The sequence below is a fragment of the Melanostigma gelatinosum genome, assembly GCF_949748355.1.
Source record: "Melanostigma gelatinosum genome assembly, chromosome: 22".
NCBI classification, from domain to species: Eukaryota; Metazoa; Chordata; class Actinopteri; order Perciformes; family Zoarcidae; genus Melanostigma; species Melanostigma gelatinosum.
Genome location: NC_136655.1, coordinates 1,136,212 through 1,164,104, shown reverse-complemented (window position 1 = coordinate 1,164,104; position 27,893 = coordinate 1,136,212). Strand labels below are relative to the sequence as shown.

Sequence of the window (27,893 nt, the reverse complement as noted above, 5' to 3'; positions counted from 1 at the left end):
TGTCCGACATTGATTGGATGTGAACATGTTCCACCAGCTCCACTGGATATTAATACTTTACTGAGTTATTGATGAACATGATATGAGCTTGATCTTTGAAGAACGTGTGAACGCACATGATTTTAGCTTTCTGACTCTAGAAATTCTGACATTTTAGGACCAAATCCTCAAAACAGCCAATCAGAACGCGGCAGGAAATGATGCAGAACGCACATTTAAAGCCAAAATTCATCTTCAACGCACAACGAAACCGAACCATCGACTCGCTGAACCGTTAAAAACCGGAGAAAAAACAAACGTCAACAGTTGGTTCTTTTTATTTTTAGTAAACAAAACAAACGACGACGTTTCTGAGAGTTTTACAGAGAAAGAGAACAAACAGCGGTTCTTTACGTTTGAGCTCCACAAGAGGCGATAAATAACAAAGTGACCCCTCCCCGACGTTGGTCATCTTCGTCCTCCTCTTCCTCTAGCAGGGGTGATGGTCGGGAACTCTCTTCCTACAGAAACAAACAACGAGAGTGAAACAGGAGGAACTCTCGTCTGACATGTTGTACGGATGTAAGGGACCGGAGAACTGACCTGGGAGCAGCTTTGATGATGTTGTCGACTCTCAGGATCATCTCGGCGGCTTCAGAGGCGCTCAGCAGCACCTGACGCTTCACCTGGAAGGACTCTGTGACGCCCAGCTCCGCCATGTTGCCCACCACTCCTTCAGACATGTCTGCAGGGGAACACAACCCACATGCACTCAGCAACGTTTGTCCAAAAGCAAACGGAAGAAATCAGACAATTAAAATCAGTTTAAATTCATAAAAACCACTCCGGTGAATGACTAGCGGTCTATTTTACCTCCATTATTCTATGCACAGCTCTCATCGTTTCTTTATGATCTTTCTCTGCTCATTTCTATCCTCACAGATCATTTCAGATACTCTACTGCTTTTCTATCCCGCCGGTGGATTGTTTTGGGGTTCAGAGGTTGAAACCTGATGACTCCTTTGAGTTTGTGAAAAGTATCGGCCCATCAAAGAAGCACCATGTCTCGTGAGGCGTTCAGGTGACGCATGTCGAAGTGGGTTCACTCACTCAGTCCCCAGGTGGTCTTGTTCTCCTGGTGTGCAGCTCTCAGTTGAGCCACCAGGTCGGCGCTGTCGTAGCCGGCGTTATCGGCGATGATGGTCGGCAGCTGGAGGAGAAAAAACGAATATTTTAGACTCACGAGAACGTACGAGGAACCTCGGGAACCTGAAATCGGAAGGTTTTTAAAAGCAACCGGAGATCAAAGGAAAGAAACCAGACGGCCGTACCATCCTCAGAGCCTTGGCAAACGACTCCATGGCAACCGCCTCCTTTCCTGGCGTCCTATTGGCCAGATCGCCCACAACCTTAGCCATCAGCATCTCAGAGCAGCCTGAGGGAGAGACGACGCGTTCAGGTTACACGGGACGCATCAACACCTCAGACAGCGGCACTCATCACACATCATGGGGGGGGACAGAGTGAGAGAGTGTGTGTATGCATCTCTACCTCCTCCACAGACAGTACGCGGCTCCTTCACAGTCTGAGCTAACACACACAGAGCGTCGTGCAGCGAGCGCTCCGCCTCGTCCAGAATCTGCTGAGTCGCTCCTCGCAGGACGACGGTGCACGCCTCACCTGAGAGGAGAGGGTCAGGGGTCAATCAGAGAGCCTGACATCACAATGTAACTGAAGTGAACCTCCGTTGGTTAGCCGTTAGCGGTGCTGCTAACGTTACTAGCTCTCCTCCTGTTGGTTAGCCGTTAGCGGTGCTGCTAACGTTACTAGCTCTCCTCCTGTTGGTTAGCCGTTAGCGGTGCTGCTAACGTTACTAGCTCTCCTCTGATTGGTTGTTTACAATGAAACATGATCAGAGATCAGAGACTAGAAACACATGTTCTACTGAGTCAGTAACACTTTATTTACACTGATGTTTGACGGGGTGTGTGTGTGTGTGTGTGTGTGTGCGTTCTTACCCATGGCGACCCCAGAGAAGTGGATGAGCGTGTCCTCTCCGATCATCACCTCCTCGATCAGCTTGCAGTGACCCAGCTTCACCATCTCTGGGTGGTCGAAGGTGGAGCTGATCTCTCCTCCTGAACACAGTGAAAGAGTCCTGCATTAGTTCATATGGACGAGGAACTTCATACACACTCTGTGTGTGTGTGTGTGTGTGTGTGTGTTCGTACGTACCGGTGACCAGCGCGAGGCGCTCAACGCCGGCAAAGTCGGCGTGCTCGATGGCCATGACACCGGCCTGAGCGAACAGCTGCTCTGGGTAGTTATAGATCAACTGTCTGAAGAAAGAAAGAAACGTTTCCGTTACGTGTTGACGGTTTGTGTTGTGTAGCTGTCAGCTGTGTGTGTGTGTGTGTGTGTGTGTGTGTGTACCTGTTGATGAAGCAGTTGATTCCGTGTTTCAGGATTCGGTCGACCTTCTCCTTCATCTTCTCTTTCTCCGCCATCTCGATCTCTGCAACCTTCGCTGTCGAGTCAACGCGAACCCTGGAGCCAAAGATCTGACACACACACACACACACACACACACACACACACACACACACACACACAGTCAGTACTGAGCATGACATAAAATCACAGGTCTTTGAATGCATCATGCTCAGGATTGATTTGAAAACTATTCAAATCATATTCAAATAAACTGAATCCTGTCAGCAAATGTGAACAGTTTAATATTTATAGCAGGTGAAACCTCAATTATTCGTTGTCAAACATTGGTAACACTTTGTGTGTGTGTGTGTGTGTGTGTGTGTGTACCTTGATCTTGTCGGTGTCCATGCCCGTGTTGGCGATGAGGATCTTCACGTTCTCCACCCTCTTCGGCTGGTTCACTCCGATCTTCTTGTCCAACAGGAAACCTGCGGACGCAGCAGAAGAACACAGTGAACATCACGGCAGCAGCCAATCGGGAGCCAGAGAGGCTGCGACGTCACGGCGCTCACCTTCGTCCAGGTAGGAGTCGGTGAGGCTGCCTCCCAGCTTCTTGATGATGTGGATGGCCTCCAGGTTCCCGGAGCCCTTCAGCCTCATGACGGCGTCCACGGCCAGCTGGGAGAAGTGGTCTTTGTGGTGAGTCAGCAGTTTGGAGGACAGCGTCGTCCGGGCGATGTTCATCAGGTCCTCCTGGAAACGAGCAGAGTCATCGCTGCGGAGAAAAGAAAGAGCTGCGATGACGACCCGGAACTACTTGATGTTTAGAGGGTCAACACTTCCTGTTGATGCTTCACAATAAAGGTCTTCCAGTGAAGAGAACAGAATCTGGTTTTAACGTAGAAGAAGCTGCAGGAGAGCAGAAGCCATAAGAGAGCGAGAGAGAGACAGAGAGACAGAGGGAGAGAGCGAGAGGGAGAGAGAGAGACGGAGGGAGGGAGAGAGACGGAGGGCGAGAGACGGAGACAGACAGAGAGAGACGGAGAGAGCGACAGAGAGACGGAGACAGAGGGAGGGAGGGACGGAGACAGACAGAGAGACAGGTAATATACATCAACATGTCTCACCTGTGATCCACGGCCGCCTCCCTCAGAGCGTCTCTGGCCACCTGCGTGGCCTTCCTCCAGCCAGCGATGATGGTCTGTGGGTGAATCTTCTTGCTGATCAGCAGCTCTGCTTCCTGTTTGAAGAGAAGCAGCGAGAGATTAAGTCACATGACTTTTTATTATGTTTTAATATAAAACACAAAACGTGATTTTACCCGCAGCAGCTCAGCAGCGAGCACCGTGACGGAGGTCGTCCCGTCTCCGACTTCATCGTCCTGAACCTTCGACATGTCTGTAACACAGATGTAGACATAAAATATGATATTAAATGTGTTTTAGGAGCATTAAATTGAGCGAGACAGAGAGACAGACCAGATGCTCTGCAGCTCCACTCACCAACCAGGACTTTGGCAGCAGGGTTGTCGACTCCGATGGCCTTCAGGATGGTCGCTCCATCGTTGGTCACCGTCACCAAGCCGCCTTTACCTCCACCGAGCAAGATCTTATCCTGAGAGACAAGACGAGAGACGGTTCAACAGCTGCTCGCTCTCCCGTTGGTTTAAAACACCGAGCAGAGCCTGAAGGCATCACAACACGGTGCTGCTAACGGTACTAGCTCTCCTCTGATTGGTTGTTTACAATGAAACATGATCAGAGACCAGAAACACATGTTCTACTGAATTAGAGGAGAACCATCGTCAGTAAAACGTATGGTGGTCCGTTAAACCATCATTATGGACCAAAAAATCAAAAGCCGGTTTTGCATATTTTTCCAACACATTTTGGTCACTTTTCTGGCCCTTTTAACGGCTGTATTCAACATGTAAATCTGTGTAGTAACAATAATCATCGAGTGATGAACATGACCGACCATTCCCTTTGGGCCCAGAGTGCTCTTCACCAGATCTCCGATGGCGATGGCGCCGATGAAGGACGACTGCAGAGAAAACGCACAAATGGAAAGTTGTTGAATCATAAAGCAGACGAGTAGCTTCACCGAGACTAGACCGAAATAAAAACACACCCACCATTCGCGCAGTCTCTGCTTTCTCTTCATCGGCTCCATGTCTGAAGATGTTCATCGGTGCCATCGATAAGGACGCCTGCAGAGAAACCAATCCATCAATATCATCTCACACACACACACACACACACACTGAACCACAGCAGACCGTGTTCACCTCTCAAGTGATGCTCAAACCTCAAGTCAATATATTTATAACTCGTATTTTATTATTGCTACCTTTAGTTTTTCAGACGAGCAAACCATCTTAATTTATATTTGACTACGTTATGCTGCACAACAAAAGAGCTATGTAGTCTTTGAACACAACCTAGGCGTGGACGGAGCTGTTTATTCCAAGCACCATTGAACGCATCCTAGAAACCGCTAGAAGCTTCCAACCAAAATTATTGAATAAATAAAAACATACAAAACTACTAATACGTTGAGCTGGTTGGACGCAGGACTCGTTCAGTTTTATTCACATTTTGCTTTGTTTGTATTTAAAACAGTTTATTCGTGAATGTCTGTAAATCGCTCGTTTGTTCCTCCCGACAGCACAGATGACATGCTAACGTAGCATGCTAACCTAGCATGATTGTCTGTAATCGCTGGTTTGTTCGTCCCGACAGCCACAAAGCACAAATTATGCTAATGCTAACCTAGCATGCTAAAGTGCTCATCTGAGAAGAACCAGCACGCGCTGTCTTCCACAAATACACCCTAAAAGACACCAGCAAAGGTTTTTATTTGCTATCGAACCCGACCGCTTCAACAGAGAGTCATAGTTCAACTTTGACGTAGTTAGCTTAGCATTTAGCGCATCCTTCGAGTCCATGTGCGTGCTCGCCGGTTAGCTAACGGGACTGTCTAACACATCCGGTCCTATAAAATAGATTAGCAGACTCTCCGAGAGTTTATCTACTTGCAGAGCTGAAGCGCTATTTTATTAACTCTATTTATTGGTTTAAAAGAGAGTAAATAAACGTAAAAGCTCACCATGATGTCTGTGAGTCGTAGATGAAGCCGTGCACGCAGACAGAAGAAGGGCTGGACAGCGGGAGTGACGTAAATACGTAGTGACGCAGTTTCGTGGAAACGTAAAGCTGCGTTCAAGGCAGATCACCGGGAAACACGCTGCGCCATCATCTGTTGAAAAATAGGACCTGGTTTGTTTTTTGGTCCTTATATGAACTACATTTAGAAAACAGAGGTTGGGAATAGTAATTTAATTATTTTGGGAAAAGATTTCATACGCAAATTACATTTTATTGAATACTATTCCTGTATTTGCTGCATACACATATGTAAAATGTTGTACAAAGTTGTTTTGTTTTTAATTTATTATTGTGTAATTCATTTTTTTTATTTGTTGTTGTTATTGTTTGTATTCTCTTGAGTATGTGCCTTTCTGGTTGAGCAATACAAATAAACTATTAACACAAAATGTTTAATTGCAAGTAAAATATGATTAAAGATGTGAAAAAAAATAATCAAATCAAATGAGCAGTGCGTGATGTTTCGTTGAACGTGTGTTTTGTATCAAACAGTGGTGGAAAAGTACACTTTTTGTTTTCGTAATTTGATGTACATTAAAAATAAAAAAAACATTAGAAATTCAGCAATACAAATACCAACAATTCAGTTGATTTGTTTTCATTTTTACAGTAACATATTTAATCTCAAGTTGCAAATAAACTGCTCGTACTTTTACTTGTAGTGGAGTATTTTCACAGTGTGGCATTAGTACTTTTACTGCAGTAAAGGGTCTTAATACTTCTTCCTCTGCTGCTCGTGTTAAATCAAACACTAGATGGCAGCAGAGGTCCACATTAAACAAAACAGGACTTTAAGTGAACCATGCAGTTCACAGAGAATCCTGCAGAGGACGCTCTTGGTCTAATATTAGTTTTCTAATTTATAAATCTAGTTTGGATCCTGATGTAGAAATATGTCTTTTTGTACTTTAAGGACTTTAAAATAAGGAAAAGATAATGGACGGGGAAGAAATTACATTTATTATTCAGGTAAAAAAAAACATATCATCTCCTCTTTGTTAGGCCCCGCCTCTGGCTTCTGTGATTGGCCGCCTGGACAGGAAGGCAGTAGATGTGCATGGGGAACTTCCTGAAGTAGCTGCTGACCCAGGGTCTGCGGAGGACACGACACAGGAGACACCTGAAGTTACCTGGACACAGAATATAGTGCACAGGCGGAAGGATACAAGTGTTTACTTGGCGACGCGCTGGCTGAGGCTCAGGTAACACAGGTGTGTCCTCAGCAGGTTGTTCTCTTGTCGACGGCGGAACTCTGCTTCACGTTGACGCTCGACGTCCAGACGCACCGAGTCCCGGAGCTCGGCCTCAATACGACCCAACTGAAACACACACGCACACGCACACACACACGCACACACACACACACACACACACTGAATATATCTAGTGTTGTGTGTGTAACACATCAATGAGCCTCTCTGTTCCTTCATCACCATCTTCATCACACTGTAGTTTATTTTGACTCCATCACTCATACTCACTAGAGCACCAAATGTGGATTCATCCGCCACTGAAAATAGTCCCCAACAAATGCTCCATTTCCCCCTAAAGCATCCCCTGCTTTATGGTCTATTAGAGACCTGTCAATCACCGTGTAGCCCCGCCCTAAAGCATCCCCTGCTTTATGGTCTATTAGAGACCTGTCAATCACCGTGTAGCCCCGCCCTAAAGCATCCCCTGCTTTATGGTCTATTAGAGACCTGTCAATCACCATGTAGCCCCGCCCTAAAGCATCCCCTGCTTTATGGTCTGTGTGACTCTAAATGGACCATAATGTACTAAATGAACATCATGCTGTATTGAAGAAGACTTGAAACTAGAGATTGAGACATAAACTCATGTTTACAATGTTTACTGAGGGAATAAATCAAGAGAGAAGTAGAGTCATTTTCTATAGACTTCTATACAACCAGAGGAGTCGCCCCCTGGTGGACACTAGAGAGAATGTAGCTTTAACACGTGAAGCTCTGACTTCACTTTTTAGAACCGGGGGTTGTCTCCCACACCTCATCTTAAACGTTACCTCCTCCAGCAGAGTCCGGTTGTCCCCCAGCTTCCTCTGCTGCTCGTACAGAGCCGGAGACGGTGAGTCAGACAGACGCCTCACTTCCTGTCTCTCTGCCTCGTCCACACCTGGTTTACCTGCTGCACCCGTCTGCTGCTGGACGATCGGAGGCAGGAAACAGGTGCTGAGAGAGAAAGGACAAACATGAGAAAAAAAAATAGCTCAATGTGGTGTAAAACAGTAAAAACTGTAATTTAACAGCCAGGGCTCTAGATTTAAAGCCTGAGATAAAATAATGTATGACACACGCACACACGCACACATACACACACACACACACTCACACACACACACACACACTCACACACTCACACTCACACACCCACACACTCACACACTCACACACACACACACACACACTCTCACACACACACACACTCACACACTTATCAGATTGTCGTACCAGACTGAGTTTCCAGTTCCTCTGCAGATAGCAGCAAATGTTTCCATCCAAGTTTTTATTTGGTTGTATCTATTTTCTTTCTTCTTCATTTATTTAAATGTGAAACGTAACATCTCATTCAACATCTTGGGCTGAATTTCCCCCAAAAAATGGGGCTGTTTGGAGGCTTGGCTTTTAGCTGTTTTCAACACATGAAGCGGCTGCGCTTTTTTTAATTGTTCGACTTTATTGACGAAGGTTTGTGGTACTTTCTTTTGAACAATATGGAAAAAGTACAACATGTACCTCTGAGATGTAGTTCAGTAAAAAGTACAGTATACTGTTACCTGTACCTGTGTTCTCTGCTGACCGACTCCTCCTGAATCTTAGAGAGATGTCGAGCCCCCAGCCTGCACTGCAACACACACACACACACACACACACACACACACACACACACACACACACACACACACACACACACACACAGGATAGGGTATCAGTTAATTACATGCCTCAGAAGAGGACGGGTGGAAGCCTGGAGGAGACAGTTTCCGTGGTGACAGGAGACATCTGTCCATCAGACTCCGAGCTGACAGATGACACCGCTACACACACACACACACACACACACACACACACACACACACACACACACACACACACACACACACACACACACACACACACACACACACACACACACACACACACACACAGCCGAGTAGAGATTAGTTACCTGTAGAAACTCAGGAAAGTTACACCTGTTGTATTTTTTAACAGTTTACCTCAGTCCCTCTTCGTCCAGTGGGCCCCACATAGGACCTTATTTGAGAAAAGATGTGTCTGGCAGTTTAGCGGCGAGAGACAAATCATTTTTTGATCCCATTTGAATTGTGCCATGAATTACACTGATGATGTTTGTCAATTTAAAAGATAACTTTGCACGTCAAGAAAGTCTCAATGTTTCAGTGTTTGTGTGAAACCGCTTGTTTTGGTTCAAATTCTTGGACGGATAGATGTTTGAGTTGTTATTTTTGTAAGAATGTAAAGTTTAGTGAAGGTTTGATTGTCATAAAAATCCACAGGGTTCATCCTCTCCTTTAGATTGTTTTGTAATTTAAGAAATTAAAGATCCAGATCTGAAAACTGAAACAAAAATAAAAAAGACAACTTCTTCAACTGTAAGGCTACAAAAAGATATTTGTTATATATTTTCTGAAATGCCAAACATGAATATACTTTATGTTAAATAGAATAACGCATGGGAAATAAAACATAACACAAACAATATAGCCCTTTAAAAATCGTTAGACGGTGTTAATTAAAAGCATCTTGTACTTTTCATCAACAACCTAAGAGGGAAAACTTAAAGTCCTGCTTCACAAAATTAGATTTCTGTAAATAAAAAAATATTTTCTTAGGAGAAAACATCTGAAATCTCCTGCAGCAGTTTGAAAGATTCTTGTTTTTAGAATCCTTTTTAACATTTTTCTTTGCGGCAAATACATCAACGTAGTTAAAGAACTGATATATATATACACATATATACATATATATATATTATATATATATATTGAACAGGTTTATATAGTGACGGATACTCACAGTGTGCTGGACGTCCATCTCAGTGTTTGTGTGTTTCCTTTCTGCAACTGTACCTTCGTCTCTGCAGCGGAGACGTTTGTCTCTGACACCCAATTAGTCTGTTTCTGCTGCTGCACCTCCTCCACCTGAATTAGTCATCAGTGTGTGTGTGTGTGTGTGTGTGTGTGTGTGTGTGTACAGCTGAGGGAGCTCACATGTTAAGAAAACTAACCGTCTCTCCTTAAATTTACATTCATATGCAACTACTTAAATTTTTTATTTGCAGTTAAAGTCACAGTGAGGAACTTTTACCTGGTCCTGAACCAGACCCAGATCCTCCAGCAGAGACCGATCCACCGTGGACAGACCCAGATCCTCCAGCAGAGACCTGTCCACCGTGGACAGACCCAGATCCTCCAGCAGAGACCGATCCACCGTGGACAGACCCAGATCCAGAGCTCCGGAGGGAGGAGGAGAGGTCAGCTCCCCTCCTCCTCTTCCTTAGAAACACGAACACTTTAGTCCACAGGGGCCGACTAAATCAACATGAAATGAAAGTTAATATTAACTTTATTGTCAATATATTTAATTAATTTTGTTACGCTATCCACTCCTGGTGTAGATGCACTGCATTTTAAACTTTTACTGTTAAGTATTTTGACAGAACATCTTCCACCCCTATGGATGTTAAAAACACTACAAAAAGTAAAGAGGTACAATAAAACCCACATATTCACCTATTGAACACTGTGGGGACCTAAGACCTCACACAGCATTGTGGGGACTTACCTGCATTTCTGGGGACCAAAGTGTGCGTCCTCACAGCTTTTGAGTGTTCACTTTGGGGTTCAGACTTTAGGGTTGAAGAGAGATTTAGGTTCAAATTAAGGTCACTATAAAAGGCTGTGGGGGTGAATTTAGTCAATGAAAGTTCTCATAACTGGCGACATGTTTTACATTCCAGATCCTACATTGTAGATTTATAGTTAAAATAGATGCAATGACATTTTTTTAACATACCGCACTGTTTATTAGTTTTCATTTCCAATAATGCAGAGCATTCAGGATTCAATCACGTTCAGTTCAACTGATGAACTGATGAGAAAAGATGAATTCTTTAATTAATAAACAATTTCACACAAATCACTAAAACTACGTATATATTTTTACTTTTAACAAATAACTTTACCATCTTGTAATTACTGCTTTTCGACCAAAGTAAATAAAATTAAACTCCTAAATTTAGAAGAATATCTTTCTCAGGGTTTTGTTGTTTGAGACTAAATTACAAATAACAGTTGAAGTGCGAACAACAAAATTTCTGATATCAACATTCCATCTTTTTTCTCAGAATTCTTGCTCAAAAATCAAACTTTTTTCTTGGGATTATGAAAATAATCCCAAGTTTCTTCCACATAGGTGTGAATCCTGTTCCATCAGAATGAGATCAGTACTTTACAGCAAATAAAATTCATTAATAAAAATAACTAAAACACTCAACAGCAAACAAATTCATTCCTGGCACTTTTCAAACTGAGCAATGCCTCGTCACAGTTTGCATAGGTCGACTGTATACTATACTCATATTTCCTCTTTCTGTTTTTACAGGCCTAAATAAGGTTAAACTCCACAGTATCTCACAAAAAAGCCAAAGATTTGAGAATAAAGATAATTCAGGAAAATAAAGCCATTGACAGATATCTGTACAGCAATGTCATCGTAAATTTCATGTGTGACCAGTGACATTTCATTGAAAGCTAATTCTTTGAGGGCTGGATGTTAATGAAGTCAATATAAATATACATATATACAGTATATATGTATATCTGTTGTTCTTCTGTTGGTCTGCGTCACTAGAAGCTAAACTCTTTCCCAGAAAGAGGGAAAGAAATGAGAATAAAGATAGTAAATAGAAGAACATTACAGGAGATATTGTGATTATCTGATCCGAAAAAAGTCCACTGCATCTCGTTTGTTTTTGCAATTTCCCAGAACAATCAGCAAAAGTGATGAGCATGACAGTAAAATTGAATTTTCAGCTTTAAAAAACCCAAAAGCAGAAGCGATGACAGTCTGCTTATATCACTCAGATTGTCTTCTTTGTGTGAGACCAACAAATATTTAATATAATTGCACTTAATATATTCAGATTCTTTTGTTATTTGTCTTTAAATGTGCATCTGTGCAGCGTCTATAGAAGTAGAAGTGGTAGTCGGTGAAGAGCGCCCCCGTGTAGCGATGGTCAGTACTGCAGTCAGCTTGACCCTGAGAGGAGAGACATGTACAAGCACTTATTGTTACTTATATTAATATAGTATGGATGCTACAGGATAAAGGCTGTTGTGTGTGTTTATAATATATCTATAATATGATGGCATATTTCCTAATATGCCATCATAGATCTGTTAATAATCAAAAAATAATAATAAAAACAGGGGTCTTAATGAGGACAGTAAATAAAAACATCAGTTTCTTACAGCCACTGTGGAGCGAAAGTGATACGAGCTGTGATGAAGACGAGCGACGTGAAGCGGCCATTCATGTTCTCCCTGAGGAAACACACAGAGAGACAAAACATCGAAAATCAGCTCCATGTTTACTCAACAAACGCTCAGTTTCCAATAAATGTCACATCAAGCACACACTTTTTAAACTTATCTTTGGATTTAAAACATCATTTCACTTAGAACCGATTCTGAATGAACGTTAAAAACAACTAAAGATTATTATCTTTTTAAATGAATCCGGATATTATTGATTGGATTGATCTTTTGGTGCCGGAGAGAAGAGAAAACATGCTCGTGACATCCTGTATGTTGCAGTAACACGCGTGTCACTGTGTGATTGGTGTCCATGGATTAACGTGAGCGCAGCTGTGATTAGCATGTCGTTGTCATGATGTGAGAGAAACCCTGCTACAGATCCATTATTCATCAGTGTTTACCCCACACACACTGCATTATTCACTGGAACCTCAGAGACCCTAAAACCAATATATGCACAGAAGTTGATCCAAGCAGGTACATGTATAGTGTCCATCACAAGCACTAATGTTCAGTTTGCCTCTGTTTTTACAGGTAGGAATTTTCCTTTCATTGTCCATAAAACACATAAGTGTGTATTGACAACTTATATGGCGACTTTCTGTGCTTATTACTCATCACTACAGACAAATATGCTTCCATGTGCTACTGTTTTGCTTTCAACCACGTCAGTAGGATCAGAAACAGCTAAATAAAATATAACAATAACACTGTTAAAGCTCAGATTGTAATACATCAATCAACCAATCAATAGGTAACGTTAATCTATGATATCCACCTGTGTGTTTGGTGGGTATCTGCTCCCAGTGACAGTGTTCATATCCAGCAGAGCAGAGCAGGAGGCCGACTCATCGAGGCCACACAGATGAACCACCAGCAGCTCTGTGGAACTACACAGAAGTAAGAATCAAACATGAAATAAATATATATTAAACATGTTTCATTGACTGTCACATCTTTAGTTTTAGTCTCTAATTTAAAAAACAACTGAGAAGAATCAGCTCAATTAACCCAAACTGTGAGCTAGCTAGCACGATGCTAATGGCAACATTTGAACGTTAGCATCAATTAGCTATGTTAGCTAGTGTGCTAATTTGCTGCGTTAGCAATCACAAAAGTTATTTGAGCAGATATTAGCTATTACTGTCTGTGTCCCAATTCTAATACTTACACTATCAACATTGCAAATGTTAAATTTAAATTAGTTAGATATTTTTAGAATTTGTATTTTGTAACAAAAAGACATTTAAAAAGTATGAGTCGATGGATGCCAATATTAGCTAAGTGATATATTTTTGACATTAAACAATTCTCTCTCTTTCTTTACTTTAATACCTTTTGTTTGGTAAACAAGTTTCGATATCCACAACCTCTTTTTATAGAATCTTCTATGTTAGCAGTTGGACACATAATTGTTATCTTTAAACATTAGACGCAGTGTTAGCAAGTATGCTAATCAGCTGAGTTAGCATATATTAGCTACTACTTTGTCCCAATTCTATAATACTATAGGCTAATATTGTTAACATGACTTTAATGTTTTTTAGTAACAAGATACATTTCAAAAGTGTTGACTTTATCGAAGTTATGAATTTTTAACTTGAGCAATTTAAAATAACCAAACAGTATTTTTCTGCAAAACATTTAAAGCTATTGTTGTTTTTATACCTTTTGTTTGTTAATAAAGTTCCCATTTCCAAACCATCATAAATATTGTGTGTTCGACCAGACATTGTTTGGATGTTTACAGTCAGTGAGTACTTACTTCATGAGCAGCGTGACTCTCATGTTGACCGGGACAAACTGGCTGATGGGAACTCTGTAGGTGTATCTACCTGGTCTGAAGGAACCACAGTGAAAACATATCAGCTCACATTTAAACAAGTTGTTTTCTAACCGAGGGGAAAACTAAACCCCAACATTCAAAAGATTAAATAAATTAAAAGCTACAAATTAACAAACATGTTGATTTATATATGAGAATAATTTGACATTTCAGGCTACAGTTTAAAACAAGCAAACAAAGTCCAAATGAATCAGCGAATAAAATATATAATAGTGTATAATAGTGAACACAGATAAGGCAAATTTTTCTGTATTGAGTACTTTTACTTTTGATCCTTAAAGTACATTTTTGTGAATATTATTACAGAAGAGTATTGCTGCTTTTACTTATTTAAAGAATATAAATAAAACTGCATAAGCTGGTTTCTAGACATCATAAATCATTGATGAATCATTGATCATCATTGGCTCTGAGTTTTTAAGTAGTTCTTTCAACAAACCCTCCAAACATTCTGCTGCTGTTTTTCACATTAGTATTGTTATATTATTAGCTATTATCGATGAGGCTCTTAACCTGTTGCAGCACACAGATAATACAGTATTTACGGTCTGTTTTCTTCACTTACCCACATTCGCCTCTCAGGCAGTATTTACTGTCAATCACCTGCTGGTTCTCTTTGATCATGAAAAAATGGATGGTGGTGTTCGTCCCTGATAAAAGATAATTATTGAGATACATCACATTGTGTGTAAATGTTTTATTGGATTATTTCAGTCAGCTCAGTCGCCGTCCTCCCTCCAAAATGTGACGTGAACACTCACAGTCTCTGGCATTTTTCAGCTTGTCATAAAGTTTTTCTTTTCCCATTTCTGCAGAACAAAAACACACCAACCATTAGAGCAGGAATCATTGTTGCATACAGTCAGTACTGAAAGTAACGACGGCGATATCCAACCGTGTGCATGTCTGACTGTCTTTATTTGATATAGAATCTATTTCAAGCATTCATTTACATGATGCATACATCCGTTTATTTTTGACATTCCTCTTTCCTACGTTCATGTGCACATTATGTATAAAGGAAGCTGTTGTTACCTGTGTGATCAGACGTTTCTTCTCCGGTTGATTCGATGGCGGTGATGTTGGAGTCAGTGCTGCCCCCTGCAGGTGGTTCACAGCAGTACACCCGTTCACAGTACAGCAGGTCACAGAAGTCCACGTCTGGGGGCCAGGGGCCAGGTGGACTGGTGGCTGGGACTGGTCGAGAGAAGTGGGAGTTAGCGTCATGAAAAAATAAGTTGTTTAAACATTCTGTTGATCCACCTTTTAAATTAGCATTGCTGCCAATATGTGTGAGGATTTGAATCATGTGAAACAAATACAAAATACTACATTTAACTCTAGCGCCTCTAATTGTCTTCTGGAATGTAACATTGTCACCATGTCAGTATGTGAATGAATGAACAGTCAGTGGCTATCTCTACATGATGACATTACTTTGGACTCTGGATTACCTGATTATCCATGAGAACAGGATGCATAATAATCATTATTCAGACGATATCCTACATTAAAGTGAATGTAAACAGTCGTGGTGTGAAGGTGTAGGTTACCTGTGCTGCTCCAGGCTGTGGTCTGCAGAGGAACCGTGCTGCTGTTACTAGCAGACGAAAACAACAATCAGAAAAACAAAAACACACAACACGAAAGTATGTCGTAATTAAGTTTTTATTGATAATTATGACAACCCCATAAACATCACAGGCAGATTTCGAGGCAGCGACGAACACGACTAACCCTACGTTTACATTTCCAGTGTGGATCAACGGCCCCGCAAATGTCTTTGCATCGAAACGACTGATGGGGGGAATATTAAACGAGAGCGCTGCACACAGCCGATGCTCAACGGGCTGCAATATTATCATATTGGGCAACTCCTCACCGTCAAGGTAAGTTGTTGTTGTTTTTTGCCACAGACAGACTCAGGTTATTATTATGGAAAGAGAAATAAAACCTTTTTCTTTACCTTTCACTTGATCCAATCAGTTTTTATTGTGTGTCTCGCTGACGGAGAAGTCTCGTTCAGGAAATCTCAAGTTTGATCCACTTTGTCAAAATCAGCTTAAGATTCAGCCATGACACTGGAGGTTCTATAAAATAACACTCAGCTACAATTGTATTACTCTGTCGGGTTCTTAGCATAATGTTGTTCAACACTTATAATAACAATCTGAGTCAGTGGTGACAACAAGCACTTTTAATGGACATCGACAGTGAGAAACTCCACCGAAGGATTACACTAAAGCCTGTATAGGCTGCCGTCTGCAGTGCTCTCATTCAATACTGGAGCAATTAAAAGAACATTTTGCCCCATTGGTCACTTAGACAGCAACTGTCAGTGGTGACAAAGGGAATACCAATTAATAAAGTCGTTTTTTTACCTGTTCTGCTCAATGTGTCCATCCCTCAAATTTAGTAAGAACAGAGCTGTGATAGAGATGAAACTTCACACAAACACACAGCATAATCGTGGTTAATTAATATTTGTCTTACTTCATTTTACAGATCATTGCAATGAAGTAAAAACAGGAAGTGGCAGCATGCCTCACCACAAAGCCATGGTGGTCATCAGGGTGACGATGCTGGCCTTGAGGACTTTATGATGCAGACAGTGGCTGTACTTCTGACTCCAGCCTGGTTTCTTAGCGTTCCCAGTCTTAGTCTTAGTCCCAGTGTCCAGACTCGCCGTCATCGACACACTACTGTGTTTCCTGGCTTTCCTGTTCGAGAAAACACAAGACGTCCACCTTTTATTCTGAAATCACAGACGAACCCGGTGGATTTATTTTTGTTTACCAGAAACCAAATATGATCCATCATTTCCACACTTTCAAGCTGAATATTTTATTTTAAATAAATGTTGGTTAAGTCACTATATATCATCGAATGAGGTAACACGCAACATAACAACGAAACGTAACAACGCAACAATGCAACGTAACAACCAACGTAACAACGCAACGTAACAACGCAACAATGCAACGTAACAACCAACGTAACAACGCAACGTAACAACGCAACAATGCAACATAACAACGCAACGTAACAACGCAACAATGCAACTTAACGTAACAACGCAATGCAACAACGCAATGCAACGTAACAACGCAACGTAACAATGCAACGTAACAACGCAACGTAACAACGCAACATAACAACGCAACAATGCAACATAACAACGCAACGTAACAACGCAACATAACAATGCAACGTAACAACGTAACAACGCAACATAACAACGCAACAATGCAACGTAACAACGCAACGTAACAATGCAACAATGCAACATAACAACGCAACAATGCAACGTAACAACGCAACGTAACAACGCAACAATGCAACATAACAACGCAACAATGCAACGTAACAATGCAACGTAACAACGCAATGGAACAAAGCAATGGAACAACGCAACAATGCAACGTAACAACGCAACGTAACAACGCAACAATGCAACGTAACAATGCAATGTAACAACGCAACAATGCAATGCAACAATGCAACAATGCAACAATGCAACGTAACAATGCAACGTAACAATGCAACAATGCAACGTAACAATGCAACGTAACAATGCAATGTAACAACGCAACAATGCAACGTAACAATGCAACGTAACAATGCAACGCAACAATGCAATGCAACAATGCAACGTAACAACGCAACGTAACAACGCAATGTAACAATGCAACATAACAACGCAACGTAACAACGCAACAATGCAACTTAACGTAACAACGCAAACAACGCAATGCAACAATGCAATGCAACGTAACAACACAACGTAACAACACAACGTAACAACACAACGTAACAACACACCGTAACAACACAACGTAACAACACAACGTAACGTAACAATGCAACGCAGCAACTTAACAACGCAACAACATAACGTAACAACATGACTGGTGTAAATAAACACGCTAGTTACGCCCCTAACAGATTATCTTACGTAGCGTCACCTAACAAGGCAAGGCTAGTTTATTTGTAGAGCACATTTCAACAACAAGGTAATTCAAAGTGCTTCACATAAAACCATTAAAAGCATCAAAACATAAGGCAAAAGAAAAGGAGATTTAAAAACAATTAAGAAACAATGAAAACAGTAAAACATTAAAAAACTGTGTAAGGAATAAAATGCAGTAGTAAAAACAAGCGTAACTAGCGAAGTTATATAACAATCTCTCCCAGCAAACTGTCTTACGTAACAAGTGTAAACTCAACATGTACTTTTGGTTTCATTCACAACACTAGCAACGGCCAGAAAAACGAAACAAATTTAAAATGTCCACACTCAACGTATCCGTGGTTTGCAGAAACCTGCAACGGCAACATATTTCCCTGACGAATGGGCTGGATTTAGTCTCTCTCCCACTAATGGAACCCCTAGTTGCATTTTCAGTATTACAAACTTGGTGTTTGTGGCGACATTCTTGTGAATTCCCGACACTGTTTGGATCTATGGGAACCAAAAACACAACTGCAATTACCGCTTATCGCCACGAGTGTCGCCAAGGAGAACAAAACAGAGACCTTTGAGATTTTAACTTTAAAAACAGTCTTGACTGCAAAAAGTAAAACAAACAGTTTTGTGAAGAGCTTTAACCGATAATAATTGAATAACTAAATGGTAATACTTTCAATTAGTTATCAACACTTATAAGATCAAACCTCCATTAATCTCAGTCTTTAACCTTGACCACAGTTCAGATGCTGACCTACTGACCTCAACCTGCCTCGTGGAATTATGACTCAGTTCGGCATTGCCTACATTTCCCACAATGCCTTTCAACAAGAAACAGACAATGGGTAAAACCACAGCACAGGAAATGGCCAGTTTGTGACGCTTCACAACTTCTTCTTTATTTTGAGCTGCAGTTAATTGTTGGAAGTCTTTTCCGGCTGCAGCTCTTCAGTCATTCACACAAACGTTCTCAGGAGCCTTCAGAGACTCGGCCGGCCTTGAACTGTGACGCACTGATAACACACTGATGCTGCTGTTATGTAACACACACACACACACACACTTTATCAGTACTCAAGGTGTTCTACTTAATAACCTCAACTGCCCTCACACACAGATTACATGGAGTTCCATTTCTTTTTACAGTCAGGGTTACAGATGAATAAACGAATGGATAGATGGATGAATGGATAGATGGATGGATGGATAGATGGATGGATGAATGGATAGATAGATAGATAGATGGATAGATGGATGGATGAATGGATAGATAGATAGATGGAGGTACCCGGTGGAGCGCAGGCTTCCTGTCAGGCTCTTCAGCTTTGCCAGTCGGCGGTTCCAGACCTCCAGCTCTTGGATCCGAGTCTCCAGGTTGTCTGTGAGCTTCGAAAGCTGCTGCACCGCCCCCACGTTCTCCATGAAGATCTGCTCCTGGAGGAGGAAGAGGAAGAGAAAGAGGAAGAGAGAATCAGAGGAACTACAGTTTGGACACAAATTCTTTGTTTAGTGAGGTTCTGTTGTGCTGGGACAGACGTAATTCTTCATTTTCAACTTTCAGGTTTGGTAGCATGCTTGTTGTTGAGGCTCATGGGGACTGTAGTTGTTCAGAGGAAGCTAATGAACTTGGATCTTTGGTCCAAAGCCTTTTATCTGACAACATGGACCGAGAAGCACCAAAATATTTAGATTTTATACCAAAAACAATACTTAAAGCATTACTCAATTAAAACAATTGGTTGGTGGACGGAAAATCATAAATTATTAAACTTTTGATGGTGAAAGTCGATTTTCTCTGTTTCATGAAATATATTTTGGTTCTGGACTGTTGGACAGAAAAAACAAGACATATGAAGACACCGTGTTCAAAATAAATAATCGATAGATTAAAGAACATACGACGATCATCAACCAACAGAGACAAACACAACAGAGTGAGGAGGAGGAGGAGGAGGAGGAGGAGGAGATTACTTTGTCCACCATCAGGAAGTTGTGAATCTTCTCTCCGTCAGAACAGGAAACGTCTCCGACCTCCGTCACCGCCGACGGCAGCAGCTCCTTCACCTCCTGAGCTATTATCCCTGAAACACAATCAGAAAGCATCACACTCACCTGGTGCAATGAATAAACAACTGTTTCAATGGTGTGATGAAGTTTCAACGCGTCTCGTCACCTGTCTGGTGGGTGTGGTCTATCCCCATGGTGGAGGCAAACTCTGGTTTAAAATCAAACTCAACTATTCTCATCTGAGTGATTCTCTTCAGCTGCTGCTCAGAGTCGACCTGAACAAACGAACACGAGCACATTTGTTGTGAGACGTTCCATAGGAATCTACAATGTTCCTCCCATCTGTACGCCGTCTGACCTCCTGGATGTTTTCCTTGGCGCGGCGGTCGGACGGCTGCATGACGGCACCCATCACCTTGACGTTACCGCAGACGACCAGCGCCTCATCGGGGCAGTCGGTGTTGATGCCCACGCGGCCCTGACAGACCGTGGCGTCCTGCAGCGCCCCACGCTGCCAAAGGGCGTCCCCGTCCATCTCGAACTGACCCGGGTTAGAGGCCTGAGGAGGGTGAGAGGCTACCGTTTTATAAATCAGACATCTTCCTTATTAATTCACGGTTCATAGTTAATTGGCTTCGAAGTCGGTGTTGTTACCCTGACGATGATTCTCTCCGACACCAGAGCTGTGAGGAGGAATGTATCCTCTCCTCCCACTGCAGCGTACAGACCAACCACCATCTGAAAATATCTACAAACAACACAATGAAACACAATTCATTCATTCTCCAGCTCATTCATGAAGTCAGCCACACACCTCTGGTCGGGGTTGGGTTTGCCTTTCTTCCTCATGTTGTTGGACGTCGTCTCGCTGAAGTGCAGTCGGCCGAGCGTTACCTTCGTGATTTTGCCGCTGGGCAAACTGACCCTAGTGGAACATAGTTTAACGTTTGTAAAATATTGCATTACTGATTTGTTAAATGTTTAATATAGAAAACACTGAAAACAAAAGTTACTAATGAACCATATAACATTTCAAGCCAACGACTGCAATGACTAGGTTTTTGAGTACAGTGAGAATAGGCTCATCGCTGCCCCTTGTGGCCGGTGAAGTAAATATACAAACAACTGGTTTGCTCAGGGATTGGCTATTCACAAACCCCCTCCCTTAACAGCTATCATCCAATCATAAGGAGGCACAGCAGGGCTGTCAAGCTTAGAATTCTTCCACATTCGTGTTTTCTACTTGGATCATCAACTGGTGAGGATGTTGACTTAACTGACTTCACATGGTGCATGTAGGGATGCTTCCCTACCTGACAGGGCGGAAGGGCTTCTTGCTGCGGTCGGGTTGAGATTGCTCAATGGTCACCTGGTGGCTCGGAGATTCAAGCTGTGAGGAGTGAGAACAACAGGAAAATACTGAACACCCCCCTTTCATTTGAAGCTTGAAGGCAAACTGAATTGTGAGCAATTTATCTTGAATCATAAACGCATACGTCGTTGTTTTTATATTTTGTTTATATATTTCACAGAGCGAAGATATACATCATTTACGTACCTTGACCCCGAACACTTTTATCTGGAAGTGGTCGACCTGCTGCGGCCCGCCAGGTGTTCTGACGTGTTTTGGCTCTGTGGCCACGCCAATGTGAACAGTGACCTGGAAGTGGTTCTTCTTCTGGCAGACGAAGGCCTCGTCAGCCGCAGAGTAGTTGAACCCTTTATCTGTGTCGACGTGGTAGGCAGGAGGAGACCTGGAAACACAGAAGAAGAAATCAAAACTGCTCCTTTGTGCAGGTGCTTGGTGCTTGATTTTAAATTAAAAACACTGATTCAGCTGGTTCCATATTCACATTGTCTGGTAGCTGACGTCGTAAGAAGTGATCCAATCCTCCAGCCTGTAGTGTTCCCATGTGAGAAGTTGGTAGGATCCCGAACTGCTGACGCCGTTCCCTACACTGCCACCTTGAGTCCCATCACCTTCACTGCAGGTGGCCTCGATTCCTGCCGACGGTTCCTCGGACTCAGATCTCCTTCTTTTTTTACTCTCTGGGGAGCTGAAGCAGGAAGAAACAGAGCTCAGACCAAACAACCAATAATTAGAGATCTCCACCTACCGACCGTCTGGGGATTTCTAAATGCAAAGTTTTGTCTAGAACAACGTCAAGAACGACACCTAACAAACCTACAGCCCTTACACGTTCTAGATTACAGGCCAATCCATCATCATCTACATCATGAGGACGTACAGCTCTGCCGTGAAGGGATAACGAGCTGTTATTGGTTGACGGCTTCTAGGTCGGGGCTCCAGGGGAGAGAGCCGGAGGCTCTGAAAGATTAAAACTTGCAACTACAAGTCATATTCTTCAGCCTTTTACTGGCGGAATGATAGCTTTGAATCTTTACACGTTGCTATTGGTAATGCTTCATCCTCTACTGCCCATCTAACGTGTGGTGTGCCACAAGGCTCATTTTTAGATCTTCTACCGTTTCTGTTTACATACTTCCTCTTTATATTATCTGCAAATAAGTATACATTTATATGCTGACGACGCCACGTTGTATATTTTCATGACATAAGTGCCTTGAAGAGATCAAATGCTGGACGTCAAACAATATCCGATCCACATATCCAGATCAACCCAACGCCAAGCAACAATCAACTTGTACCCAGAAATCTGGGAGTCCTCTGACTTCATGTTTGATGCTCAAGTCCAGAAGGTTTCCCACTGAAATGGGGTTTCTTCTACCCTCTGCTACACTGGAGAAAGCTGCTTTAATCCACCTGTTACTACTATAACTTCATGTATTCCTGTTCAAGCCAGAGTGCAGTCACCCTATGTTAGCCTCCCTTCAACTGGCGACCAGTTAGTTGAAGAATTGGTTCAAAATGTTGCGTTTAAAATACATCTGTGAACTCATGTCTGATTATGAACTGGACCATTACTGGAGGTTCCTTGGTCAGTAGCTGGAGTCTAGATCCAGATCCTTGAGGTTTCTTAGCTTTGGGGGGCCTTTCCAGATGAACCCAGACTGCTGCTATCGTGTCAAGTTCCTCAGACATATTTCTTCAACCAGTCAAATATTGAAATTTTCTGGCAAACTTACAGAATGTAAAAATGACAAACTGGCGACTGAAAGCCACAAAACTGACAGTGCTGAAGGTTTGCTCACCAGGTGTGCAGCGCTGAGGTGGACCCCAGCAGGTAGGTTGAAGGTGGCGTGGTTAAATTTGGGACCGGGCCCGGACCGGCACAGGGCGGGGCATAGCTGTTGGAGGGAGGCATTGGCGGGGAAGGTGGTGTGGGAGGGGTGTAACCCTGCGGGCAGCTCTCTGGACTCACGTAGTGTGTGTGTTCAGGTGAGCGGTGTGTGTGCTGGTGCAGCGGAGCAGGTGAGGTCCCAGACTTGATGTAAGTGTTTGTGAGGCCCAAAGTGTGAAGCTGATCGTGGGTCAGCAGCTCATGGGGGGCGGGGTCTCGGTCCTTAAAGCGACAGGACGTCGAGGGGGCGGGCCGTTGTGTTGGCTGGATGGTCTGCTGGTTGGACCAATAGGACGCCTCGTGGTGGAAGTCTGCCAATCAGAGAAGCAGATTTTGTTTCACCCTGTTTGCTAATTTTCATGTCAAAACGCGCTCAAACCAAAGACATAAACACTGTCACTCAATAAGTCAGCCCTCTTTTATTCACACTCGCATTTACAGCAGAATTTTGGATGGAAGTCAATTAGTCTCTAAGGAGTTGCCGCCATCTGTGGATTTGTTCGTAGAGGCGTAAGGTACAGTTTCATGAAGCTTTTTGTGTCGAGTTCAACTTGTCAACGATGTGAATTTGAGCTGCGATGTATAAACCATGTTGATAGTGCTGACTTAAAATAGATAAAAAAGACAATCTTCTTGATTTAAAACTCGTCTTGCAGTACATGTTGTGGCTGAAGCTGTGAACAGTACCTGGTATCTGTGCAGGTGAACAGGCCTCCGAGCTCGAGTCAGGAGGAGACTCAGGCAGCATGCTGGGAAAACACAGAAACACATCAACAGTGTGGAGTATCTAGTAACCCACGCATTCATCAGCTGGCAGCTTGAAGACAGAATATAGTATTTCTTTCATTTGTTTACTCAATTCCATAGAAAGGTTTATGTTTCATGGGATCTCCTCTTTCTGTAGACAGACGTCTGTATTTACAACCGTCCCTCAGCTGCTAACCAACGAGGTCAATGCTGTTTGTGCGCGTGTGGGAATGAAGACGACACCGCTGGTTTCCTGTTACTACCGCTACTCGTCTAGTTTATTGCATACTATGTCCTCTGTTTTAATCACTTAAAATATAATCATCAAAATGTAAATAACAATATGTGTATTGGACTTTGTAGGAGCTTTTCTGAGGAGCAAACTACACAAAAACATTCAATCAATTGGTGAACTCAGGAGAGTGATTCCGTTTCATGTGAGTGTGAATCTTACAAGCTGTTGGGATCCATGTCATTACTGAGGTACTGCTCCAGGATGCTCGTATCCACGGCGACAGAGCTGTCCAACACACCTCTCACATCCTGACCTGCACACACACACACACACACACACACACACACACACACACACACACACACACACACACACACACACACACACACACACACACACACACACACACACACACACACACACACACACACACACTTATGGTAATACATTACTCTTTTTGCACTTTTGATTTTGGATGCATTTTAGCATCAATGTGTCTAAATGTGTTCTGTAAATTACAATTTTTGCAGTTATGATTTGTTCTTAAAGGAATGCTCCTCGCGAACAAGGACCCCTGGAATCACCCCAGAAACCTCTGACATCTTTTTTCTTACAGGACCACTACCTTGAGGACAACATGCCCTCAAAAACCACCAGAAACACATTAAAGTCAAACTTTAAACTCCGTCAGAACCCACAGAAGCCCCAAAAGTAAATCTTGTTCTGCAAGGATCCTTGGAGCCTTGTTCCTCCTTAATAAAATATATTTCCACGTCCATGACTGGTGGAACCACTTCGAAATCAACTTGAGTCTTCTTAAGAGCCTCTTGACCCTTCCTGGACCAGTAAAACTTCCTCTATCCTGGAACCTCCATAGGAACCACTTGAATATCTTCAAGCACCAGTGGAACCTCTTTGTTTAGGACCTCTAGATCTACCTGAAGGACCTTTTGAACTTCCTTTAGAACCTCTTCAAGAGGAGCACTTGACTCACTTAAACCTCCCCAAGAAGGACCACTTGAACCGTCTCAATAACCCCTTGAATCCCCTCAATAACCACGATAAACCACCTAGAGAACCACGAAGCCATTCTTAAGGACCCATGGTACCTCCTCAATCACCACAGGAATCCTTGGCGACCCCGGGAACTACATCAAGAACACAACGGATCTCCTCAAGGGCAGCTAGAACTTCATCAAGGAGCCGGGGAAGCTCTGAAAGACCACTGGAACCAACTCAGAGACAACTAGATCATCGACTAGATCAACTAGTCAATTAGAGCATGCACTGACCTTTGGGCTGTCCTCTTCACATCCAATAGAACCTTTTCAAGGAGCCGAGCAAGGTCCACAAGAAGTCCTCCTCAAGGATCAAAACATCTGCCTCTACAACCTGCACCACTTCCAGGACAACTTGAATCTTCTTAAGAACACTTCTTCAGGACCAGTAGAACCTCCTCTAGAATTCCTGAAACCTCCATAAGGACCACTTACACCCCTCCAAGGACCATTACATCTTCCTTCTACTCATGGACCATGGACTGCCCTCTTCAATGATGAAAATAAACTTTTTGAGGAACCACCTCAGGTTCACAAGAACCAACTCTTCAAGGACCAATATATCTGTCTCTACAATCCGAACCACGTCCAGGACTTGAATGCACTTATGAACACCTCTGTCCTTCTTTAGGTCCGATAGAACCTCCTCGAGGATTCCTGGAACCTCCACAAGGACCATTTGAACCTCTTCAAAGACCAGTGAGACTTCCTTCTACTCATGGAACATGGACTGTGGTCTTCAAGGACTAAAATAACCTTTTCAATGAGCCCACTTAGGTCCACAAGAACTACCTGTACCTGAAGGACTTGAGCATCCTCAAAGACCCTTGGAACCACTTCAAGAACCAGGAAGCCACATGGATTCCTCGAGTGACTCTTGGACTGAAGTGAGGTTATGAGTCTGCTCACCACTGAAGAACTGCTGCAGCGCCTCGTTCTCTCCCAGCACCTGGAGAGGCAGCCGGCCTGCTGCATGCTCCATGCTGCCCAGCAGGAGGCGCTGCAGCCGGGGAGTGAGAAGCGATCAGGAGGGCCCCCTGCTGGAGCCGAGGACAGACAATGTGTATTCAAATTAAAATTGAAATGAATAAATACTAAATAAATAAATAAAGACGTTTTGAATATTGACATTTCATGGTGTTGAGGTAACATTGCAGCTTTAAAACATTACATTTCTCAGCATTGTGCAGCTTCAGGGAGCATCGGCTGAAGAAAATACACCACATTGTGAGCAACAACATGCTTCTGTAGTTTAATTTAAGGCTAAATTTAGTTTACAAAGCAGAAATAAAAGGCACATAAATAAAACAGGTAAATTGCTGCAATTCAATCATTTTCAGAATAAAGAGAGACAATCGTGTTACGTGCAACATTAAGATCTGCCGATGGGTTTCTGTCACTTCAAAACATGACATGTAACGGAAAATTAACCTTTTTTAATGCGGTTAATAGTGTTCTCTTATTAATAGAAGGCTACATTAACAACTGGAATTCTGACTGCATCCTATTGAATATGTGATATAAAAATCAACAACAGAAGTGAAACTGATGTTTCAATATTCATCAAGAAGCTGCAGGTTTATACAACAGACATCCCCAAAAATAATGAAGAGAAAACGTTATGAAGAGAAAACGTTATGAAGAGAAAACATTATGAAGAGAAAACGTTATGAAGAGAAAACGTTATGAAGAGAAAACATTATGAAGAGAAAACGTTATGAAGAGAAAACGTTATGAAGAGAAAACATTATGAAGAGAAAACGTTATGAAGAGAAAACGTTATGAAGAGAAAACATCATGAAGAGAAAACGTTATGAAGAGAAAACGTTATGAAGAGAAAACATTATGAAGAGAAAACATTATGAAGAGAAAACGTTATGAAGAGAAAACATTATGAAGAGAAAACGTTATGAAGAGAAAACGTTATGAAGAGAAAACATCATGAAGAGAAAACGTTATGAAGAGAAAACGTTATGAAGAGAAAACATTATGAAGAGAAAACATTATGAAGAGAAAACGTTATGAAGAGAAAACATTATGAAGAGAAAACGTTATGAAGAGAAAACATTATGAAAAGAAAACGTGATGAAGAGAAAATGTTTTCAGCGTAATTGCAACACAACCGAACCAATAACGAATGATTTTACACTTTTTTACACGTGTTCTTGCTCCACAGTTGATTATAGACTTATTACAGGAGCTGAGCTTCAGCTTCCAACATTCTAACCAAAACTCACACAATTGTCAAAATGATGTAAAACATGAAAAGCCAAAATGTCGGTCGTGAGGCAGAAGGGTGACGCAGACATGTTTGTTTGAACACACCTGTCCGTCTCTTCAAGATGGCCGGCAGTCCGTCGATGAGTCGGTCTGTACGAGCGCCTCGTCCTCAGGTACAATCCATCTGATGTTAGACAGATATCTACTCGCACAAGTCCTCCAATGTGTCGAGTCTTCTTCTGTGGTTTTAAATTGTGAAGTTGACCTTCTAGAGATGAATCCTTCTTCTTCTTGTTTGTGGCGTCTGTGGGTCGTCTCTGTCCGTCTGAACTTTGAGCTCTGAACAGGAAAAAGGTGAAAGGCATTCACACACCTGACGCAGAGAGTGTGTGTG

The 27,893-nt window shown here is 42.4% G+C and overlaps 2 protein-coding genes across 2 annotated transcripts; both read right to left on the bottom strand.

Annotated features, from left to right (window-relative positions):
* Positions 1 to 301: 301 nt before the first annotated feature.
* On the bottom strand, positions 302 to 5,592 carry cct2 (chaperonin containing TCP1, subunit 2 (beta)). Its single transcript, XM_079294776.1, has 16 exons — positions 5,521 to 5,592; positions 4,547 to 4,621; positions 4,390 to 4,455; positions 3,915 to 4,026; positions 3,734 to 3,810; positions 3,540 to 3,652; positions 2,985 to 3,187; positions 2,800 to 2,900; positions 2,413 to 2,540; positions 2,215 to 2,318; positions 1,998 to 2,117; positions 1,531 to 1,659; positions 1,311 to 1,414; positions 1,090 to 1,189; positions 583 to 724; positions 302 to 500 (listed from the first exon to the last, which is right to left on the bottom strand). The coding sequence occupies exons 1-16, from the start codon at positions 5,521 to 5,523 to the stop codon at positions 470 to 472; spliced, it is 1,608 nt and encodes a 535-aa protein (XP_079150902.1). The 5' UTR covers positions 5,524 to 5,592; the 3' UTR covers positions 302 to 469.
* A 6,166-nt stretch (positions 5,593 to 11,758) lies between these two features.
* myrfl (myelin regulatory factor like) lies at positions 11,759 to 26,261 on the bottom strand (the record flags this gene model as incomplete). Its single annotated transcript, XM_079294840.1, has 22 exons — positions 11,759 to 11,878; positions 12,091 to 12,162; positions 12,935 to 13,046; positions 13,922 to 13,996; positions 14,568 to 14,652; positions 14,764 to 14,811; positions 15,038 to 15,199; positions 15,556 to 15,602; positions 16,552 to 16,722; positions 19,258 to 19,403; positions 19,941 to 20,050; positions 20,143 to 20,251; positions 20,335 to 20,535; positions 20,631 to 20,724; positions 20,791 to 20,901; positions 21,290 to 21,366; positions 21,535 to 21,730; positions 21,830 to 22,033; positions 23,151 to 23,550; positions 23,927 to 23,988; positions 24,441 to 24,534; positions 26,189 to 26,261. The coding sequence occupies 22 exons, from the start codon at positions 26,259 to 26,261 to the stop codon at positions 11,759 to 11,761; spliced, it is 2,769 nt and encodes a 922-aa protein (XP_079150966.1).
* Positions 26,262 to 27,893: the final 1,632 nt, after the last annotated feature.